Genomic DNA, 22,958 nt, shown 5'->3' with positions numbered 1-22,958 from the left:
TGGTGACCCTCATTTTACCACAATCATTGAACCATTGGATCTTGTAAGGACTAGGATGCTTCTTTGTAGGGCATCTCATATGTTCTACCAACATCTTACTCACCGCATTAGTACAACTCCCATCAACGAACATACTTTATCCCCTATCTTGCACCTACTATGGAATAAGTTCTCTCTTTGGTAAAGCTCTTCCCTCACAATGGCACCCATGGCTCTTCGTACTACCATAGCAAATTCTACCCTCTCCTCCATTATTTGTTCCTCATCACTCTTGGAATCTCCCTCATGCTCACTTTTTTCTCCCTCATAACCCTTATTAACTCTACCCTTCGCTTCCTCATCGGTGCGGTACCCATCATGTAGGACCACAATGACTCTCTACTATTAGGGCATTCACTCGCAATATTCCCTCTACCTTGAAATTTAAAGCATTGAATGGTAGAAGGATGAGGAAAGATAGTTTTAGCATTATTACCTCTTTTGGCCTTATCGTCCACCTTGGATTTGTAGTCGGCTTTGTATTGAGGTGCTTGAGTAGTGGCTTTGGGATTTTCCCATGTACATGATGATTTCTAAATATATTTACCTTTTCTCTATGACGAAGATGAAGTAACCTTTGCCTTGTACAACCTTTTATCCTTCAAGTCGGCTTCCACCTTAGAGGCATCATAAAAAACTTCCTCTAGACTCCTATAAGTTTGTAGCCTCATGGTTTTGGAGATTTCATGATTCAAATTAGCCATAAATCTGTTAAAAGTGTAGTTTACGTGCTCTCCAATCTTGGACTTTATTCTCAAGTTCTTGAACTCATCGAAGTACTCTTCAACACTTTTGTTGCCTTGTTTCAACATATACACCTTCTTAAGCACTTATTGGTAGTAGTTGAGAGGTACATACCTTATTTTCATAAGCTCAACCAATTCTTGCCAAGTAAGTAGATTAAATATATGTTGTTGAGCCCTATCTCGTTGTTTGGATTCCTACCAAGTCGATGCGTATCCCTCAAATTGAGTGAGAGCATACCTTGCCTTCAAGGCTTCCGACACATTGTTGGTGAGGAAAATCCTCTCACTTAGCAACTCCTATTCAAGAAACTCTTCCGGATCACTTCTACATTTGAACTTGGGGAGTGTCCCCTTGATGGTATTCAAATTACGATCATTATCTCCTCACTCCTCATGTCCTTGCCATCTTTCCCGGTCTTCATGACCTTAGAACCTAGCGACATGACCTTGAAATATCCCAAAGCCTTCATGTCTCTCTCTACCTCTATTAGCAACAAACCAGTGTCTTCCTCTATATCTTGGTTCATCCCACCATTTATTGTGTGCCACCTCCTCAACTTCTTCATGATAAAGAGGGTTTTGGAATTGGTGTTGGAAAGGGTCTTATGAGAGTTGTGGTGGTGCTTGATAAAGGTTTTGTGGGGTTCTTTGTGGTATTGGTTCATCTTGAGGCGTTCAAAGACATTTGAGGGTAATTTCGGGGATTGGTGTTTTGGAAGGTGGATGGTTGGGGTTGTGGAGTCTTTTGGGTAGGTGATGTGGTGTTGTTGGGAAAGCATAAGGCATGTATTTTACCGGGTGTAATAGTTGGAGTAGTTTCCGGGTTCTTACTTATATATCCTTCAACTTAAGAATGGGGAGTGCCCCCTCTACTTGAGGTCTCAACTTGCACCACCTTTGTCTCCAAACTCCCCAGTCGCTCCTTCATCCCTTCCATTTCCAATGTCAACTCTGCCAATTGCCTAATGATCATGTTCATAGAGTTCACAATGCATGACGGGTCCTCCACAACTTGGGAATGTTCTCCTTGATTGCTTTGATGAGACATTTGTACCTGCAAAACTAGCAAACTATATTAGAAGTAAAAGCTCCTCACGTCTCTCGTATTTGAACTCTCTACTCACCTCACTCTAGTGCTCTTCCGAAATTGGTAATGAATCATTCGTCCAATCAATCCACAAGATTACTAAGCTTAAGTGGAGGAATAGATTCTTGTTTAACAAAAGAAGGACGACTCAAAATAAGCGGACTTGAGCCAAGAAAGTTTCAACGGAGACTTAAAAGAGAAAAACTTGAAAGAAATTAGCACGAAAAGAAAAAGGACTCAAGAACTAGTAAACAATCAAGTAAGAACGATTACTCATTGTTAATTAGTTTAGAGAATCAAAGAAGTTGAGAAAAGATAAAAAGAAAGTTGAATTCGGAACACACCTTCATGTTGGTGGTTTTGGGGTACGTAGATGGTGTAATGAGGGTACGTGGGTGGCTTTTTGGGCTGCGTGGGTAGGGTTTGGTTAGTGCGTAGGTAGCTAGAAGGTTACGTGGCCGAGGGATAGTAGTGTTGCGTGGCCAACTTTGTGTACGTGGCTGAGCAAAGGCCCTTGACGTGGCCCACACACTACTGTGTGGGTGAAAACAATCCACTCCTTGCTTGTTACGTGGCCGAGAATGGCCTAGTACATGGCCAACATCGGCCTATGTAGCCACTTCCAGTGAGTAATTGAATTTGTCTTTCCCTTGCGTGGCTGCTGACGTGGGCAGCGTTCGCATGCCAATTGTGCCATGTGGGGGCCCTTTTTTTCTAAATTTTTTTGAACTCTGGGACCCACACAACCTAGTATTTCCCTTTTGGGGTGGAAAACACCTTTTTCACTAACTTGGTTGAAATACTTCGGATCAAACATCCTCTTTTGGTCTTCTTCTTCAAGATGAATATATGAAGATGCTCAAGAACATGAAGAACACCCAAAATTAATTCTACCTTCAAATCATCCCTTTTTGCTTCCAAATTTTAGATCTAAGCTCCCCTTAACTAGGAGAACAAAGCCCAATAAGAATTAGAGCCAATTGAACCCTCAATCACCAAGACCCATTTTGTGTTCTTAAAAAGCTTGAAGGTCTTCAATGGTGATTTCTTCAAAACACTTTCAATTCACTGGAAATTCGGATTTAAAGGTTTCAATATCAAAGAACTCAAATCCACCAAAACAACAACAAATTTTTGGGTTTTTTTTTTTTTGGAATTTCGAATTTTCTATTTTTTTTGAGATTATCAAAATAAGAAGAACTGACGAGTGTCTAGCTTATATGAAATTTTAACTCGTACTCTGTCAAATTATAGTATAGAAAGATGTCGAACCCACAGAGATTGGTTATCTATTCTACAGATGTTTCTTATTTTAATTACTATTTGAGACAATCAGAAAGAGTTGAGTTGTGAGTTAATTAACTAAAAATACACAAATAGAGCAATGGAGATATATTTTGGTTTTTCAAAAATATAATAAAAGGTGTTGGGATCCTGACTTCACTTGATATTTCTATTATAAAGTAAATTCTTTAATCTTCAATTTCTATTTCTCATAAATGTATAAATGCCTCTCACGATTACGTCCATATATTATTACTTAAGTTGAAGAATTAATCGCACTCCTCTCGGTTATACAAATTAATTATCAAAATAGTAATATTAAAGCACCAGAAACATACGCTTGAACCGAAACACTTTCTTTATAGTAAGTCCTTTCTTACCTTACTTTTATAACTAATCAATATACTATCCGCCTCTCGATTACAAATAAGTGTAAAATTAATTATAGCATAAAAGAGATAGATGTCACTAAATAAATATTAACATCTATCAATACGATAATTAACTATGTTACTTCTTCCGCCTCTCTCGATTACAGAATTAGTAACAAATTAATTGGTAGTATAAATTAGATAAACGTTAACAAATAAAATAACATCTAACTGTAAAACATATAAAAGTTAAATAGAAAGCTTCCGCTCAACCATGTGAAATTGAGGAATAATATTATCTACTATTATATATAGAAATATCAAGATCCGTCATTCTCCCAACACAAAAGAAAATTTACTCCATATTGAGTTAATACAACTAATGGAAATATTCTTATCCATTAATAAGAAAATAAGAAGAAATATTCAAGAATAATTCCGCTATTTAATTAAAAGTAGGAATTAGAATAATTTCCTAACATTAAACAATTGAAGAAATAGTAGAAGAACTGAAGAAAGGAACAATATATTTTGCAGTCCTCCCCTTTACTCTCAAATGCTCTGAATTTTTCCCTCGAACTAGAGTGGGATGCCTCTATTTATAGCAAAATTTGCCTTCTTTCCAACCAATCACAACAAGTTTCCACATTTGCAAGCAAATTGCAATTCGGTTTGTAGCCTACCATTCTTCTCTCTCATCATTTCTTTTCTTTCTCTTCTTTTTCTTTTATTTGTTGGTCCCACAAAGAAAATTTGCAAAACTTTCATTCTCTGTAGCTACCAAATGAAGTGGCTCAACCGTTTCCTCTTTTTGTAAGTGCCAATTGATTTTTCAATTAGTAAACAGGGACTTCACCAAAATGGTAAGTTGCAGGTAAGTGTCAATTGATTCGTTTGCTTTCATTTTCCTTTTCTTTTAATTTGGTGGGTCCCGCACTAAAGAAAATTGGCAAAATTGGTTTCATCTTTGCAGCACTTCCTTTCTCTTTCTTTTGCTTTTCCTTTTTTGGATCTTCTTCTTCATTTTGCTCTCTTGATTTATTTATTAAATTATGATATTTCCTGCAAATAAAATATAGAAATATTAATATTTAAAATTAAATAACAACTTAATTTATATATGTATTTTTGTCTTATCCAGAACCAAGGATAAGAATTGTAGAAACAATTCTTTAGTCTAGGCTCTAATACCGAATGATAGAAATCCGAGTGTGAAACTCTAAGAAATCTAAACAAAACAAATGCGGAATTGAAAGATAGAAGTTAGACACAAATTGGATTGAGTTTATGAGCAAATTTGGGGAAGAACCAAACCCTCTCAATAGAACTCAACTAATTAGCACCTAAACTAATTGAAACCCAAAAGGAATTACACAAATTGAAGTCCATAAAGTGAGTAATTCATATGAACTTCAAGGACAAGATTCTTTAACAAGTAAGAAATCACACTAATCACTCAACTAAGATACTTAGATAATCTACCAAACAAACTATAATCACCAATTTAGGTTTTTCATCAATGTTCAAGCTAAAAGTAAATGAAAGACTAAGGCAACTATTTATAGTTTTGCCTATTACAACAAAGGCCCAAAAGTGGCCTTTGCGGAAATAACGCAACATGGGCCCTTTACTCCATACGTCCAATTGCAATTGCAATTCTGGCCTTGAATTGCACTCATAGCCATGAATTGTGTTTCTAGCCACGAGTTGCACTCCTTAGCCATGAATTGCACGTATATCCTTCTTTGCACTTCTAGGCACTTTGTGTAGTAGCCTCGTTTCTTGGGGCTTCCTCTTCAATCTTTTCCAAAGCTATCTCCCAAACGTTGTATACTCATGAGATTTTCTCTTCAAGCTCTTCCAACGTCCCTGTCTTCATGAACAATGCTTGTAGCTCTTGGAGCTCCCTTGCTTGGCTACGAGTAAAAGGTCTTGAGCTCTTTGGGGTCATATCAATAGGGTAAGGTCTACGTACACTCTACCCTCCCCAGACACCACTTTGTGGGATTTCACTAGGTATGTTGTTGTTGAGGTTTTGGGATTATGAGATATGTCATTAAAATAGGCAAGGAATTTCTACAAAACATGGCGTGTTACTAATGACTTACTAGTTACTACAGTTTTTATTTGTTATTCTACATTTGACTTTGGTAAAATTTGTTATTAAGAGTTGACTTGGCAATGGTACGTAGTAAGAAGTAAGAAGGTGGAATTTTGTTCCTTAAATTTGTTACAAATCCAAAGACACAGATACTTGAGTACAAAACAACATTTGTTGAAGAAGTTTAGGTTGAAAAATGTGGTTTAAAAATAATACTATTTGTATACATATATTAAAAGATAAAATCATCAAACTTAAATCTTAGAACCACCTCTGGATATAGTAAGGTGCAGCTTATAAACGAAATGACTCTACTACATGACATGTTGTTAGGCTCATAGTGTGTCAATACATGCTGTGAATATTATCCAAGAGAGTTTGTTGGGGGTTGGGGGTGGGGGCATGAATTTCCAGGAGATTCTGATTTGCGATAGCTCTATGTTCTTATTTGAATATGCTTCAATATCATCCAGTTTATGTGAACTGTCGTTAGGCAAAACAAATTGGATTTTGAATTTTAATATTCCATATGGCTGTGAATGTCATAACTTTCACTACGTTATGTAAAAAGTTTCGGCACTTCTCTTTGGAAAATAGCCATTATCCCAAGTGGAAGATGCACAAGAGTGAAGATCATCATATATTATGACTCTCTATACCAGTTTGATGAATATTCAAAATATGAATTTAAGAATGGGGTTACTATCACATGGAAGTGATACTAATTAACTTTGCCCAACTTGCATGACATTTCCTCTCTTTTTTAAGAGGTATACTGCTAAGTTAGAGGACCAGAAAGGGACTTTTAACCCGCTGCAATTTAACAAGTTGATTTCCAAAGCTATCCAAAATCTTGGCCAATTTGCATGTCTTAAATATTACACTCTGAAAACATATGTTTTTCTGTGAGATTTATTGAAGTCAATCCAGGATAACTTGGTACATATGGGAACTAGGACGATGTCGATAAGGCAGCTCCGGAATGGGTTGCTACTGAAATATACTTACTTCTTAAGTACCCAGTAGCCTCAATTGTAGGTAGCACTTCATAATGGAAAGAAGAAGAAGTACAGAGCACATAAACAAACACTCCTCGAAGGGCTGAACCTGAGTAACAACTTGTAGCAAGTTGTCCTATGACAAAATCTATGAGGAATCTCTCAGGTCTTGCTAGCATGGCCCATAGCCTTCTTTCTTGTTTTACTTTTCAAATGTTGGGAGCCTTCAATACTCATATCGTAGGGGTGGCAAACGGGTGGGTCGAGTCGGATATGGGTTGGGTCGAAAATGGGTTGACAAAAAACGGATCGATTACGACCGCCCATATTTAACACGGTTAAAAAAAAATGGGTTACCCGTCGGATAATATGGATATCCATATTATCCAAAGCTACTTCAAAGATGTTGGCTTCATGTAGCCAATATGGAGAAGATTAATTTACCATTTTGTCCACAAATCCAATCTCTAGTACATAGTTGCACTTCAACATTTGTGGGAAGAATATAACTTCGAGCCTTTTCAATGACACGACCTCAAAGAAAATCTTTTTTGGAAAATATCCACCCAACCCCACCCCCGCACCACCCACTCCCCAACCAAATCCCAGCCCCACCCAACGATCACCCTCGAACGCACTTCATCTTCACCTACCCACCCCAACTCCATCCTATCCCACACCACCGCTCCACCCAACCCTCACCCAACCCCCTCCCAAAGCGTCTATTTCATATATGACTACTTTGTACTTTGAAGACAACCCCAAAGTGACTATGTTTGTAAACTAGCCATTTTTTAAAAGTGACAAAAAATGGCTATTTTTTGTAAATTGACCCTTTTTATAAAGTGACATAAAAATGGTTATTTTTGCAAAAATTTATTTCTTGAAAAAACGACCGAAAATGCAAATTTGCAAAAATAAGCAACTTTTTTGTCATTTTTCAAAAAATGGCCACTTTACAAAAGTAGCCATTTTTGTGTCACTTTAAAAAAATGGCTACTTTACAAAATTGACCACTATCTTGGAAATGGCTCATTTCAAAAATGGTTATTTTAATACTTTCACAAAGAAGCTATTTTTAAAAATGGCTACTTTTGCAAAGCGCTAGTTTTTAAAGTAACTACTTTCACAAAATGACTATTCATGAAAATTGACTACTTTCAAAAAGCGACTATTTTTAAAAAGTATCTACTTTCACAAAGTGGCTATTTTCTAAAAGTGACTATTTTCTTAAGTGAATACTTTTTGCAAAACGACTATTTTTGAAAAGTAGCTACTTTTCGCAAGTAATATTTTGAAAAAGCGTACTACTTTTGTAATGTGATTACTTTTGCAAAGTTGCTATTTTTGAAAGTTACTACTTTCACAAAATGTCTAGTTTGCAAAGTTGAGAGATAGGGTGTGGTAGGAGGTGAGAGGTAAGGGGTTGGGGTGGGGTCGGGTGGTTATAAAGGGGTGGGGAGTGGGGGTGGTGGGGGTGGGGGTAGAGGGGTGGTTAAGAACTTGCTTTCTGAAAAATATTTTTCAAAACATTTTGGACCAACCAAAATTACGGATTCATACCAAACACACTCTATGTATTTGTGGGTTTTATCCATTTTACCCATTAATTTACCCATATTTTAAGTGGATAATATGGGTTGACTCATATTGGACCCATATTAAATGGATAGGGTATCCAACCCATTTAAAATGGGTTGGATCGAATACGATAACCATATTTTTAACCCATTTTGCCACCTCTACAGTCATATGCGATAACGACTAGTAGAAACAACAGTAGTGCAGTGCCGTGTCACAAAGGTTGTGAAGTAATTAACACAATTTCAAGACTGAAACAGCACCTTAATTCTAAATATCATAGGCTATATATAGGCGACCAGATTAAAAGGCTTAGACATCGAAGGCATCATTGATGGAAGATCTCTTTCTACTTTTTATACTGTTTTTCTACTCTTTTATACCCAAGATTTCTACTACAACAGATGTAATCACTACAAATCAGTTCATCACAGATTAATTGTGAGACCTACAACTAAAATTTAATTTATTTCTTGGAAAGATTTTAGACTCTAATACCCGAACAGAATCCTCGTTAGCATTCACGATTGTCCATGTTAGCAGACACTGTGGAAAAATAAAAATAAAAAAGGAGAAATAAAGGCCATATCCTTCTTCCCTAGCCAACCAGCCATGAAAATACTCATCTTAATGATACTCATTGCGGAGTAATAATAAGTAAACCGAAAATCGCATTACCAACTTAAGCGTATTAAAATTAAAATTTCATTGTTTAACCACAAAACCATCAAATTTACAGTGCCCGCTCATCAACAGGAAAAAAAACTCCAAAAAGGAAGAAGAAGAAGAAGAAGAAGAAAAAAGGTCTTACAACGTGGCTTGTTATCTGCACAGTGTTACCGTCATCATCCACGCATGGAATTCCAGTTAACCATGAGGGTTGAGACTTGAAGTTTAACTTTTTGAATCCCCTTTCTTTGTCTTTTTGGAGTGTAATTTACTTGGAAAGCAAAATTGTTACTTTCTCGGTTTCTAAATAAATGATGTTTTAGGCTTTTCATTTAGTTTATGTTTTTAGATTTCAAGAAAAAATTGATCTTATTCTTTCAAAATTTACCCTTATTTACATAATCAAGAATTATTAAGTACTTTTTTTAGAAAATAGGCAAAAGTTGATTAAGGGTAAATTAGCAAAAATACTCCTAAGTTTCTAGAAGCGAGCAATTTCTTATGAGAGGTGTGCATAAGCTAAAAATAGAGCCTGTTGAGTTTTGCAGGCCCTAACGTATGCCATCTTTTGTGATTTGCACCCTACCCTATTTTTTTTATTTTTTTTTATGATTCACACCCCAACATCTTTATTTTCTTACAAAATAATGAACACACTCTTTTTTTAAATTTTCCACGAGGGCAATGTTGGAATACAAATATACAAAACAAAAAACAAAAAAAATGAGAGAGAATAAAAAAGCCTTTGTTATGAGAGAGCCCTTGAACATTCCTAGACGAAAGATATTTCTTATCTTCTGTCCATCTTGATGTTCCATCCATTTGGTTCAGAATCTGGGTATTAATCGGCGAAGCAAACAGCTTCAGTTGATCTTATGCGAATCAGGAAGTAAAGCTATTAATGCACAATCAAGCAATGTAACAAACCCAAACTCCTCAAGCTATTAATAAGAACTGGAGCACACGATTGCAACTTTGGAATAGTAATTGCAACACTCAAACTATTGAATTAGAATGGAAATTACTGGAATAACAAGTAACTAAGGATAGAGATAAGAATGGGGATGAGAAACTTAGATTCTGAGAAAGGGGACGAGAGGAACAGACAGTTCTTCATAATACGCATAACCTATTATTTCTAACTACTAGTCCTTTTAAATCAGTTGTTAATTGGGTCCGGATCCCAAATCAACCTTTGCGAGAATCTTCTGGTCCTATTTCTCAGCCCAATAGTTGCTTGTATGACATCCCCGCAGGAATCGACATTGGGCTTGGGTTGAGTCATAACAAGCAACAAATAGAAGATGATAGGCAAGCCATATTTAGAGCCCGTTTGGCTTAGCTTATAAGTTCTTTAAAATGCTTATAAGTTCGTTTTAACTTTTTTTTGACCGTTTGGTGCCTACCTATAAGCCATTTTATGCTTAAAATAAGCCTAAAAAAATAATTGGGTCCGTTTGGCTTAGCTTAAGAAAAGCAGCTTATAAGCTGAAAACAACTTGTAAGCCAAAAAAATAAGTTGGGGTAGCCCAACTTATTTTTTTTTAAAACAACTTATTAAGCTGCTTTTTTTAAGCCAATCCAAACAGGCTCTTTCTTTCTATCGTAAGAGATAGTTCAGAACTAACCTTGTTTATTTTCATCACCATAGTTAAAGGCAGTGATATATATGTGAGGTCTCAGGAGCTACCAGAAAATAAAGTCTTTGATGTTAGTACAAGAAGCTTCAACAAAAACAAACTAATTTCACGTTTTGAACACTCTTCTGTAAATCCATTATGGTACTTAACAAGGAAAATTTACTACCTTGGTCGACTTCAACAGAACCAGATTCAGATTCACCTAGATTACTGTTACTGCCTGCGACAAATCTGCGGTGGTCATCTTTGTAGAAGCAAGTTGCAGATGTAAACCAAGTTGGGGTGAATATACCAAGGCTGTTTTTTGCTGGCTGGGATAAAAATTTAAAATGTCAAATTTCTTATAGGTATAACTTGTAAGCAATCAATTCTCTCTCACACACAAATGCCAGTATGAACTATATATGACGGTGGATCTCACAGATTTTGCGGTGCAAATTTTAGCACACTGGTTCAGAGTACTAACCAGCTTTTTTTCATTACCCAAATTTCATTATTTTTTTTATTGATCTCTGTTTTTTTTTTTTTTTTTAAGTTGTTTCAGTTTTTTTTTTTCGTATTCCAATATTGCCCTCATGAAAATATTAAAAAAAGAGTGATTTCATTATTTTGCAAGAAAATAAAGAGGTTATGGGCAAATCATAAAAAATAATAAGACAGGATGCAAATTATAAAAGTGGACATACGTTGGGTGTTCAAAACGCAACTGACTCCCTCAAAACACCACTGTATGAAACGGAGGGAGTAGTACATTTCACATGGTCTAGGGACCTGTTTGACCTTTTGCCCTTTTTAATCACTTTTTTCGGTAAACACTTTTTCAACAAATGAAGTTTTAGAAATAAGATACAAGAGGCATTTACTATTTTTTTTTCCTTTCAAATTCATCCTTACTACTTCAATTAGTGCGGTACTAAATAAAAGAGATTAGAGTAGACGATTGCAAATAGTTGCTTATAAGCATGGACTGTCGAAATTAATTTTATGCAATTCTGTATTTGAATAAAAATGCAGATATGAATAATAAATAATTAATGTGTTTGTTAAAAAAAATGGTGGTTGTTAAAAAAAATGGTGGATAACTGTTCTTTTATCAAAATAATTAAAATACCCTTAAGATTTTACAACATAATATAAATTTTAAAAGTCTTGTTTAAGGAGGAGAAATCACATATATGAAATGAGAGGAAGTTAATTAAAATTTTATTTTAAGAAAAAATAATTTGAGAACTAGAAGAAATATTAAGGAGGTATCACATATATCAAAAGTGCTTGTAGTTGAAAATTCATAAGTTTGGATGACTTTTGACTGATTTTGGCTTATAAGCACTTTGAATGTCCACTAAATATATGCGTAAATAAGCCAAAAAGTGTTTATATGTTAGTTTGATTAGTTCATAAACTTTTACAAACACCCTTACACGCTTCTAATAATCTCATAATTAAGGTTATTACATGTCTTTCTTACAATATATGCAAAAACTCGAGGATGGTAGCTAGTTTTCAGATAGTTATTATCCTCGACTTTCAAATTTCACAGGTGAAATTTCGATACATGATCTTGAAGTTTCACTCGTAATGTTTGGAACTCTAAGATAGTACTATTTTTCCATTAGTGGTGCTGAAAAAGTGGCTATTTGTGGATCCCCACCCCCAAAGTTATACTTAATCATGAATTTTTTATCTTCTTCTTTTTATTACTTGTAGAAGGAAAACTATACTACAATCTATGTTTCATTACATTTATTGACCAATGACTAATCCACCCTGATGTACGAAATTACTTCTTCAAAATATCATAGAAGTTTATAGAGAGCAAGTCCATACCATCCGCTCATTGCTCAAAATAAAATTGTAATTGGTATGGTCCTTCTTCAATAGGTAGCAATTAGGTCACTGTTCACACGAGTAAGAGACTGTTTCAAGGCAAAAAAGACATAAATTTTAACTTTTGACATGTTTTAGCTAGATTTTATCAAGGACAATTAATTACTCCATGATTAATTAGATTCGTAGTGCCAAACTATATATAGTATGTCTTAAGTGGTCGATGCATAATATAGTTTAATGAACAGTCCAAAAATATGAATTTAATAGTGGGTTTAGACATGTGGTCCTCCATATCACTTCAAATTGAAGGACGTACACTGTCCTTTTGTGGTTTACTATCACATGGGAGTGATCCTTTAATTGCCCAACTTTCATGGCAAGACCAGAAATGGACTTGGTGTAATCTAGCAAGTTGATTTCCACAGCTATCCAAAATCTTGACTAAGTCGTCTTAGATATTACACTAGGATGAGAACATAAGTTTGTTTTTCGTGGGACTCCGAGTCAACCGAAGAATAGATCATATCTCCTTGATCAAATCAGTTGCTTTTAGACACATGCTGGAACTACCAAGGAATGCAAATAACCAAATTTGTTTTTCAATAGAACAAAATAAATTATTGTAAAACTAATTCTTTTAGTTTTTGTTTATTAAGGGAAAGCCCCCTAGCTATCAGGATTTTTTCTATATTCAAAACTAGAACCACACGATGCAACTAGTCATTGACTGGCCACAAAAGGTGTCATCGCCGTCCATAGATGTTCCATCTTAGAATGTGACACTGCTAATTGACAACATAAGCGTCCAAAAAGAACTAAAGTGGGGAGAGGTGCGAGAGAGTCCAGCGCACCCAAAAATTTATGTCGCAGACAGGGGCGGCTTAATACACTACGTGGACTAAAGCCAAAATATAAAAAGAGGCCTTATATTTATGCAATAAATTTTTATATATTTTATTTGATGTTCACTTTAATAGATAATTATATTTTGACGATGTCATTTTTCTCAATTTACAATATAGTCTATTCATGAGACGTTATTGATCTTAAGTATGATCTAGCTCATCGGTTTAATTTTGAAAACTTAGGCAATTCTTTCAAAAATATTTAAAAAATTCTATAAGCAATAGTAACATTTTAAAATACAGACTATGCCAATAAGAGTATCATCTTCTACTTATATAATTTTTTCTATTACGATAATTTTAAAAGTAGTTTAAAACCATCAATATTACAATGACTATTAGGTTGCAACCCTTTCCTCGACCCTGCTACCGCAGGACGATTTCTGCAACGGGCTGCCCTTTACTATGCTTTAAATGACGTTCAAGGTTATCTAATCGTTTGACAATTGCTTAGCTTGAGCTTGAAAAATGTCTAAAAAACACTCAAATTTTTTAAAAAGATCTTATAAAGCCAAAGTTATAAACAAGATTGATTAAATTTAAGGTGAATTAGATTACATTAAGAAGTACAAAAAAATTGAAAAATTAATTATCTACACCTTTCAATTGTGATTGCAGCAATTATATTTTCTAAAAGTAGCATAACCTTGAAATATATGTGTGTAACAATGATAAAAAAAAAAATTGACAACAAATAATTAAAAAGATTTCTTTTATGACTAACTTGAGAACGCTATCAGAAGTACCATAGTTTATACATATAATATGAGTATATAATTATATAAATTATACATATAATATGAGTAATTTTGGGGCTCAATATGGTTGGGGCCTTTGGTGCCTTTAGGCTAAAGCTGGCACTGGTCGCGGATGCTCAACTGCCTTTAATCAATAATTATTTTCTAAGGTTGGGTGCTTAGTCGATAATATTTTTGTATCTTATTACTAGCTTCCAATATATTAATATAATGTTCAGGAAAAAAAAAATGGGTGCTTAAGCGCCCGGTAGCTCAACATAGGTCCTCCCCCCCCCCCCCACAATTGTTAAACAGAAGCATTAGTAAGTAGCCACTTCATAATGGAGAGAGAGACATGCGACGCATAGAAAGGACACTTGCTGCAAGTTGTTGTATATATGACAAACTTTGTGACTGTGAGGAACGTCTCAGGTGTTGATGAGGTGGCTATAAGATAATGTTTTCCTTGATCATTCTCTTCCTTTGAATGGGTTGATATACATGATTTACAACATAATTGTCGACTACAAATTAGGAACTAATTTGACTAAATAATTCTAGCGTATGCTATCCTAAAATAGAAGATTACAAAATATAGTTGATTAAATATTTACATAATCTAACACACCCCCGCAGTCGAAGCTGGAGGTTTACGAACGGTTAGATTGTCCCAAAAATCATCAAATAGTACGCGCGGAAGACCTTTGGTGAAGATGTCGTTAATCCGATAACGATACAATACGAGGACACGAACCTCTCCTCGTCTAACCTTTTCACGAATAAAGTGAATGTCCATTTCAATATGCTTGGTACGTTGATGTTGTACCGGATTTCCAGACAAGTAAATGGCACTCACATTATCACAATAGACCAGGGTTGCTTTACGAATAGGACAGTTGAGTTCAAGCAACATATTACGAATCCAACGAGATTTAGAGACAACGTTAGCAACCCCTCTGTATTCAGCTTCAGCACTTGACTTAGATAGAGTAGGTTGGCGCTTAGAAGACCAAGAAATTAAGTTATCCCTAAGATAGACACAATAACCCGATATGGAGCGTCGAGTGTCAGGACATCCACCCCAATCAGCATCTGTATATGATAGTAGTGACTGTAGAGAGGTTTTATATAGATGTGTGCCAAAGTCAATCGTACCTCGAATGTAACGCAAAATGCGTTTTAATGCATCCATATGTTGGACTTTGGGGTCATGCATAAACAAGCAAACCTGTTGAACAGCGTATGATATGTCTGCCCGAGTAAATGTCAAGTATTGCAAAGCACTTGCCAGGCGACGATACTTCATAAGATCCTCATATGGGGCGCTTGAAGAAGCGTTGAGTTTGCCTTTTCTGTCAACTGGAATGGGGCAAGGCTTACACTGTGACATGCCTGTCCTGTCAAGAATATCCTCTGCATAAGAACTCTGAGACATAAAGAGACTATCTTTGTCCCGGGAGACAGCAATTCCCAAAAAATAGCTCAATTGACCCAAGTCTTTCATTGTAAATTCCATAGCTAACTTGGACATAATGCCTAGTCTGAGAGAGTCTGACGATGCAGTTAGAATAATATCATCCACATATAACAATATATAAGCAAAGATCCTTTCCACGATAATAAGTGAAGAGAGAGTTGTCAAATATACTATGCGAGAAACCAATAGTTGCCACATATTCAAGAAACGCTGATACCAAGCTCGTGGTGCCTGCTTCAAACTATGGAGAGACTTATGCAAGAGACAGACATGATCAGGACTCCCGGAGTCCTACAGGCTGATACATATAGACGGTCTCATTCAAATTGTCATGTAAAAAAGCATTTTTTTACATCAAGTTGGTGAATGGGCCAAGAGTGAGATAAAGCAATAGTGAGAACCACACGGATAGTAGCCGGCTTGACCACTGGGCTGAAAGTCTCGTCACAATCAATACCTTCCCGTTGAGACCTACCATCACCTACAAGACTGGCTTTATGCCTCTCAAAAGAACCATCAGATTTCTTTTTATGCAAAAAAATCCATAAAGACCAAATAATATTAGCATTTAGAGGACGAGGGACCAACTCCCAAGTCTTACTATCAATAAGAGCATTATATTCATCTTGCATAGCATTTTTCCAATTCAGGTCATTAAGGGCACCAACAGGATTCCGTGGAATGGGGGAGATGGAATTGTTAGTGGCACTTAAGGCTTGATTATGGTATTTCAAATTCGGCTTAAAAATCCCATGTTGACTACGTGAAATCATGCGGTGAACGGGTGGAGGGTCGGGTGGCAGGGTTCCGCCGTGGGGAAGACCGAGGGAGAGGGAGGGGGTCCGGTAGAGAGGACTACCGTGTGGGCCGTGACAGGAGGAGAAAGAGGCTGGCAGACAGCTGTGGCAGTGGGGGGAGAAGCTGCTGCGGTGGGGATGGACAGTTGGGCAGTCGACAATGAAGGGGAGGAGGTAGGAGAGCTCGGGTGGTGCGTTGCACTAGTGGGAGGGGGCTGCATTGGCGAAGCAGTGGCCTGGTCATGCAACAAATGGATTCTCAAAGAGGAATTATCATCACCCAAAAATTCATATGAGGTAGGAGATGGAGTATTTATTTATGAAAATGGAAAGGAATTTTCATCAAACCACACATGTCAGGCTATGATTATTTTTCGGCTCGATAGATCATAGCATTTGTACCCCCGATGATTGGAAGGATATCCTAGGAAAACACACGGAGTGGACTTAGATTGCAAATTATGAATTTGTGTGGAGGGAAATAGAGGAAAGCAGAGACAGCCAAAGACTCGGAGATGAGAGTATGATGGATTCTTTTGATAAAGAATGTGAGTGGCTGTCTTATATGCTAAGAGTTTAGAGGGTAGAATATTGTGTAAGTACGTTGCCATGACCAAAGCATGATGCAAATAAGAGGGGGGCAGAGATGCATGGGCAAGAAGTGTACGAACAATATTATTGATGGATTTAATTTTTTGTTCCGCCTTATCATTTTGGGGGGAAGTGTGGGGGAAAAGAAAAGCAAAAAAGCATCCCGTTTTGTTCACAAAATTTATGAAAAGACCATTATCAAATTCACGCCCGTTGTCACATTGAAAAGTTTTGATTTCTTTTTCAAACTGAGTGCGAATGAAAGTCCGGAAAGACAAGAAGCAGTTATAAAATTGGGACTTTGTTTTGATAGGAAAAGTCCAAAGAAAATTAATGTAATTGTCAAGAAATAAAACATAATATTTGTGACCAGAAGAGCTAAGAACAGGTGAAGTCCATAAATCATTGTGAACAATATCAAAGGGCATAGTAGTAGTTGAAAGAAAGTTAGAAAAAGGCAATTTAATTAATTTCCCCAGAGGGCAAGAATGACAAACATTGTTGCGAGCCTTATTACATTCAATCAAATTACTACGTAAAGAACTAAGAATAACATCCCCTGGATGACCTAAACGGAAGTGCTAGATATGAGGAGAGATGACACTAAAAGCAAATAGTGTGGAAGACGAGGTGGCTCGAAAATTTTTGAAGAATGGATAAAGATCCTCCAGACACTCACATCTCATGAGTTTTCTCCCCGTCCGTAAATCCTTCACATAAAAACCAAAAGGATCAAATTCAACAGAAACCATATTATCGATAGTAAATTTGCGAATGAAAATAAGGTTTTTGATGAGTTTAGATGCATGTAAGACATTCTTCAGTTTTAGAGAGGGAGTTACTTGAAGGGATATATGACCATAACCACGAATTGGAATCATGTTACTGTTACCAACAACAATGCCATTATTTTTGCTCAATTGATAATAAGACGAGAGAAAGTACCTCGGGGAGTGGGTCGGTGAGATGTGGCTCCGGTGTCCATGTACTAATTCTTGTCATCGGGCCGATTCAAAGACATCGTGCATATCCCTTATCAATATCAGGCGCATACCCGCATGTGATGACGACGCCGATGAGTGTAACGACCAGAGGACGAGACCAAGAACTCCCTGTGGCCGCGACGAGTCGACGCGACCGCCGGCGACGGCCGTGCTACCCGCCCGCAGGAGTATGGGCATGGTGGGGTGGCCCACGGATGGCCGCGGCGGCCCTGCGAGCGCCGAAAGTACTACGACGGGGGCAGGGTCCACTAACGCCGCCGCGACGCGGTTGGTGGTTGTGCCCGTCGCCCCCGCCAGCTGCTTTTGTCCATTTCGGCCGCCACCGCAGCTGTCGCGGTCGCCCGGCGACCGCGGTTGTTCTTCTTTCCATGATTATGCGAATTTCCTCGACTGTTAAAGGTATTTTCAGAATTATTGGGTTGTCCATTATCGGAGAAATTCTGAGGATTAACATTGTGGGAAACAAGAGCAGCATTCGAGCCGGAGTCATGAATGGCATCCTCAGCATGGCTATCTTCCTCAAGTTCTAGCATCGACCGGACAACGTCAAAAGATGGGAGGGGAGTACAGTGCTGCACCGTTGTTCGAAAAGTTTTGTATTCCACCGATGATCCTCGCAGAAGGCGAAGCACAAGTCGTTTGTCGAAAACTGTTTGACCGACGTTGGCGAGATTGTCTGCAAGAACTTTCAGCCTGGTGCAATATGCTTTCACATTCGAAAAATCCACCAATTTGGTGTTGGTGAATTTCGCATCAAGAGCAAGAGCCCTAACCTTGGTGAATTTTGCATCAAAAGCAAGAGCCTTAACTGATTTGTTGTCCTGAAAGAGATGAATAAGGCGATTCCAAGCCTCGGTTGCGGTGTCCTCTTAATGAATGATCGTGTTGAGAAGATCATTCGATATCGTACCATATATCCATTGCTAAACAATATCGTCTAGCCGTTCCCATATGGCCTTAGTAGCAAGTTTATCAGCTCCAGGTGCCGGTGGTGGCACGGTAAGGGAAGCAGGAGGTAGGATGTGGTCAATCACCAAATTGGCACGACAATGGAGCTTGAATAGGGTCGCCCAGTTATTGTATTGGCTCCCTTCATAGTCAAGTATAATAGGAATGCATGATTTTATGTTGGCGATGATAGTCGCAGGATGCAACTTAGTGGCGTCAACCATGGAGAAGAGGATAGGGAATAGCCGAAGGGGAGGAAAACGAGGAGGGGGGGGGGGGAGGTCGGCGGCAAAGGTTTTTAGGAGGCTAGGGTTTTTAGGAGAAATCTAGTCTGATACGATGTAAGATGATGTTTTCCTTGATTATTCTCTTCCCTTGAATGGGTTGATATACATGATTTACAACATAATTGTCGGCTACAAATTAGGAACTAATTTGACTAAATAATTCTAACATATGCTATCCTAAAATAGAAGATTACAAAATATATTTGACTAAATACTTACATAATCTAACAGTGGCTATAGCCTTCTTGTTTTGTTTCTCCAAAATGGACCCCTTGTTTTACTTTTCAAATCTATCTATATATATATATATATATATATATATATATAGGAGAGTACAAGCAACATGGTTAAGCCAAGTGGCAAGCTAATAATAAGCCACTTGACAATTTTAAGACAAAGTTAATGAGAGTTGTAATAAAAATGAATTTTGAGTAAAAACAAAAAGTTTTTTTAAAAATTTATAGATAAGATTTTGAATTTGAATTGAATATCCAAAAAATAAAATTTGAATTGAAAACTATTTAAAAATAGATATTATCAATATTTATAGGGCTCTATCTATTATGACTTTGAACTGAAGTGTTGTTTTTTTCATAAAGATAAAGTTTTTGAATTGAAAAATAATGTATTAAAGTTTAAATTGAATTGTGATAATATTTTTTGAATTTGAAGTTGACAAATGTAACAATCACCTAGCCTATCATCATGTTGCAGGAATTTTAACAATATATTATAATTTTAACATATATGAGGAAAAATATGAACTTGCATTCCTAATATTTACTTACAGTAAAAGCACAAATTAATACTACTACAACAATAATCAATATGTGAAAAGACAAAAAATAAAATAGAAATACAAAGTATAACAACAAACATACAAAATTTCTATTTTAAAATCAATATAGACTTTATCTTAAAAATAATAAGTAAATAATCTAAATATAACACACATAATGAAGTATAATGATAATTTTTTTGAATTGAAAGAAGAAGTTATTTTGAATTTGAATTAAAATATTAAGATAAGCCCTTATATCTGTATTTGAATTGAAAGATAATGTTTTCAAACTTAGATTAATATATATATATATATATATATATATATATATATATATATATATATATATATATATATATATATATATATATATTAATAGTACTACAACAATAATCAATATGTGAGAAGACAAAAAAATAAAATATAAATACAAAGTATAACAACAAACATAGAAAATTTCTATTTTAAAATCAATACAGACTTTATCTTAAAAATAATAAGTAAATAATATAAATATAACACACATAATGAAGTATAATGATAATTTTTTTGAATTGAAAGAATAAGTTATTTTGAATTTGAATTAAAATATTAAGATAAGCCCTTATATATGTATTTGAATTGAAAGATAATGTTTTCAAACTTAGATTAATATATATATATATATATATATATATATATATATATATGTGTGTGTGTGTGTGTGTGTGTGTGTGTGTGCGCGCGCGCGCTAATTGATACGCTCAAATTACACCTATTAATGGTATAACGCGGACGTTGTCAAATATAGTAACCCAACAAGGTTGGGGTCGAATCCCACAGGGAATATGGTGTGAAAAAGTTACTAAAGGCGTAGGATGCTAAGTTTAGGTCTAATGTCTTATCCCGATGATTTTGGTAAAAGTTGTTTTGTTGGTGATAAATAATGGCTATCTACTTGCTTTGGTGGAAATTTATGGTAAAAGAAACTAAGGATGTGTTCTCGCTAGATAGGGTGTATGGTCATGGGTCTTGATCTTGATATACTCACAATGGATCATTATATGAATGCACTTAATCTCTATGTGAATCTCTACTATTTCCCAATAAATAAATATTATGTCTTTCTATAATTTTCCCAAATATAAGAAAGTACCCATGAAGAACGATTAATCATGCCAAGTAAATTCTTCTTATTCCTAAATGAATTTATTAAACAAAGTTTAAAGCTTTGAGTCCTTGTTAGTTATTCTTACCAACCCTAATTTTTTTCCCAAATAAATTAAGGTTTTATGGCTTTAATCAATGTTTGCAACCATTAATTATGAATGAAGAATGAAGAATAACTAAACCCTAACAATCCATTATGTGTATATCATTCACAAAACACCCATCATTGGGTTTACAAGAAATAAGAAATTGAAGAATAACTAACAAAGAGTAGTAAGGGAATTTAGCTACTCATGACCAAGAATAAGAAATAAGAAATTGAAGAATTCATAATTGCTTACTTTGGAAGAAAAGAGGAATTGGAATTACTTGAATTGATGTTTGAATCTTCAAAAACTAGAGAGAATTTTATGTTCTAAGTCCAGAGCCAAAAATATAATGAATGATAACTATTAAAATCCTACAATGACTATTTATAGGTTTGAAAAATATAAAAATTACAGATTTGCACTTTGGTCCCGTCATTACGGAATATGGTCCGTAAATCACTTTACGGACCGTAATGTGATTTACGCCCAAGTCGTCTTCTCAGTTGTGTGCAGCTTAAGCCTTCTGACTTACGGACCGTAAAATGGTTTACGGTCCGTAAACTGCCTGGTCGTATTTCAACCTCCAACACTTCGACTTTTTGCCAGATGCTTAACTAATTAAATATGTGATGGAATACGGACCGTAAACTGAAATACGGTCCATAAACTGAGCTCGTAAACCACCATCTTCTCAGCATGCCTCTCTGGTTCTGTTATCCTTCAATAGGATCATGGAATACGGACCGTATTGTAGAATACGGACCGTAAAAGCGCATTTACGACCTGGTTTTGCCACTTCAACTGTTGTCATATCAAATCTGTTCCGTCTTCTGAAAAACACTAAAAAAAATCGTAATATCATATAGACTTGCTTAGAAACAAGTAAAACTTATAGCCTAAATGTATCGATTTGTGGCGTAGAATCACGCCACATCAACACCCCCAACTTAAAGTATTTGCTTGTCCTCAATCAAGCCATGCAAAACAACGACTCAATCTAACACCTAGATATCATAGAATAACAATGCCTACATTGGTTTTGACTCTGAACTAGCGGCATGCGTGTTTTTCTTCCAAGGACCACTCCAATTTTCTATTTTAAAGCAATATACATAACTCAAGAACGCTATGACTAACAATGAAGCTTAAATCGACTTTACATTATCGAACTTAAGCACAAAAGCTACTTTGGGACCTTATTTTTTTCAACTCATCCTTATCCCTAAAAAAAAATTCCCAACATATTTCACAAAAGGACAGGGGGAGAGAGAGATTAATTTGGGGGGTTCACACAGCCGGGGGGTTTTTTCCCCCTTTCCTAGCGGTTCGGTTAAAAAAAATTTTTCCCAAAAGGTAAAATTAAACTGTAAAATAAAAAAATGGAATTTTTAAAATTTTATTTATTTTCCCCTTTTAAAATGTTTTTAAAATTACCTTTTGGGGGTTTTTTTCCTTTTTAAACTACAATTTGGTTTTTTGATTTTTTTTTTGTAACAAACACAAAAGATTCATAAATTAAATTAAAAAAATGGGTTAAATAAAACAAAAAAATAGAAACGTTTGTTAAGGGGAAAATTTAGGCCAAGTATGAAAATTTTTTCGAAAAAAAGGGGGGAATAGGTTTAAATTTTGGGGAAAAATACCAAAAGAGGCTATTTTGGCCCAAAGGAAATTTTTGGGTTTTAAATCTTTCCCAAAAAAAAATTGTTAAAGAACCCTTTTTGGGCATTAAAGGGAAAAAAAACCCTTTAACCCATTGGCAATAAATTTCTGAATCTTTTGTATTATCGCTTTTTTTTACAACAAAATAAAAGGGGCATGGTCCGTATTTTTTTTCCTCATTTAAC

General features: G+C 35.8%; 1 protein-coding gene across 1 annotated transcript; it reads right to left on the bottom strand.

Moving 5' to 3' along the window:
• Window positions 1-18,105: 18,105 nt before the first annotated feature.
• LOC132034820 (uncharacterized) lies at window positions 18,106-19,029 on the bottom strand. The gene is made up of 2 exons (XM_059425174.1): window positions 18,787-19,029; window positions 18,106-18,678 (listed from the first exon to the last, which is right to left on the bottom strand). The coding sequence occupies exons 1-2, from the start codon at window positions 19,027-19,029 to the stop codon at window positions 18,106-18,108; spliced, it is 816 nt and encodes a 271-aa protein (XP_059281157.1).
• Between the last annotated feature and the right edge of the window lie 3,929 nt (window positions 19,030-22,958).

This window comes from Lycium ferocissimum, chromosome 10 (genome assembly GCF_029784015.1).
Source record: "Lycium ferocissimum isolate CSIRO_LF1 chromosome 10, AGI_CSIRO_Lferr_CH_V1, whole genome shotgun sequence".
Taxonomy (NCBI): Eukaryota; Viridiplantae; Streptophyta; class Magnoliopsida; order Solanales; family Solanaceae; genus Lycium; species Lycium ferocissimum.
This window is presented reverse-complemented; position numbering and strand designations above follow the sequence as displayed.

What these genes read in the sequence shown, in the direction of transcription:
- LOC132034820 (XM_059425174.1), bottom strand. Translation starts at nt 19,029, where the DNA reads ATGGTTGACGCCACTAAGTTGCATCCTGCGACTATCATCGCCAACATA. An exon ending in GGGAACGGCTAGACGATATT is followed by an intron (nt 18,679 to 18,786) that starts GTTTAGCAATGG and finishes CATCTCTTTCAG; the next exon opens with GACAACAAATCAGTTAAGGC.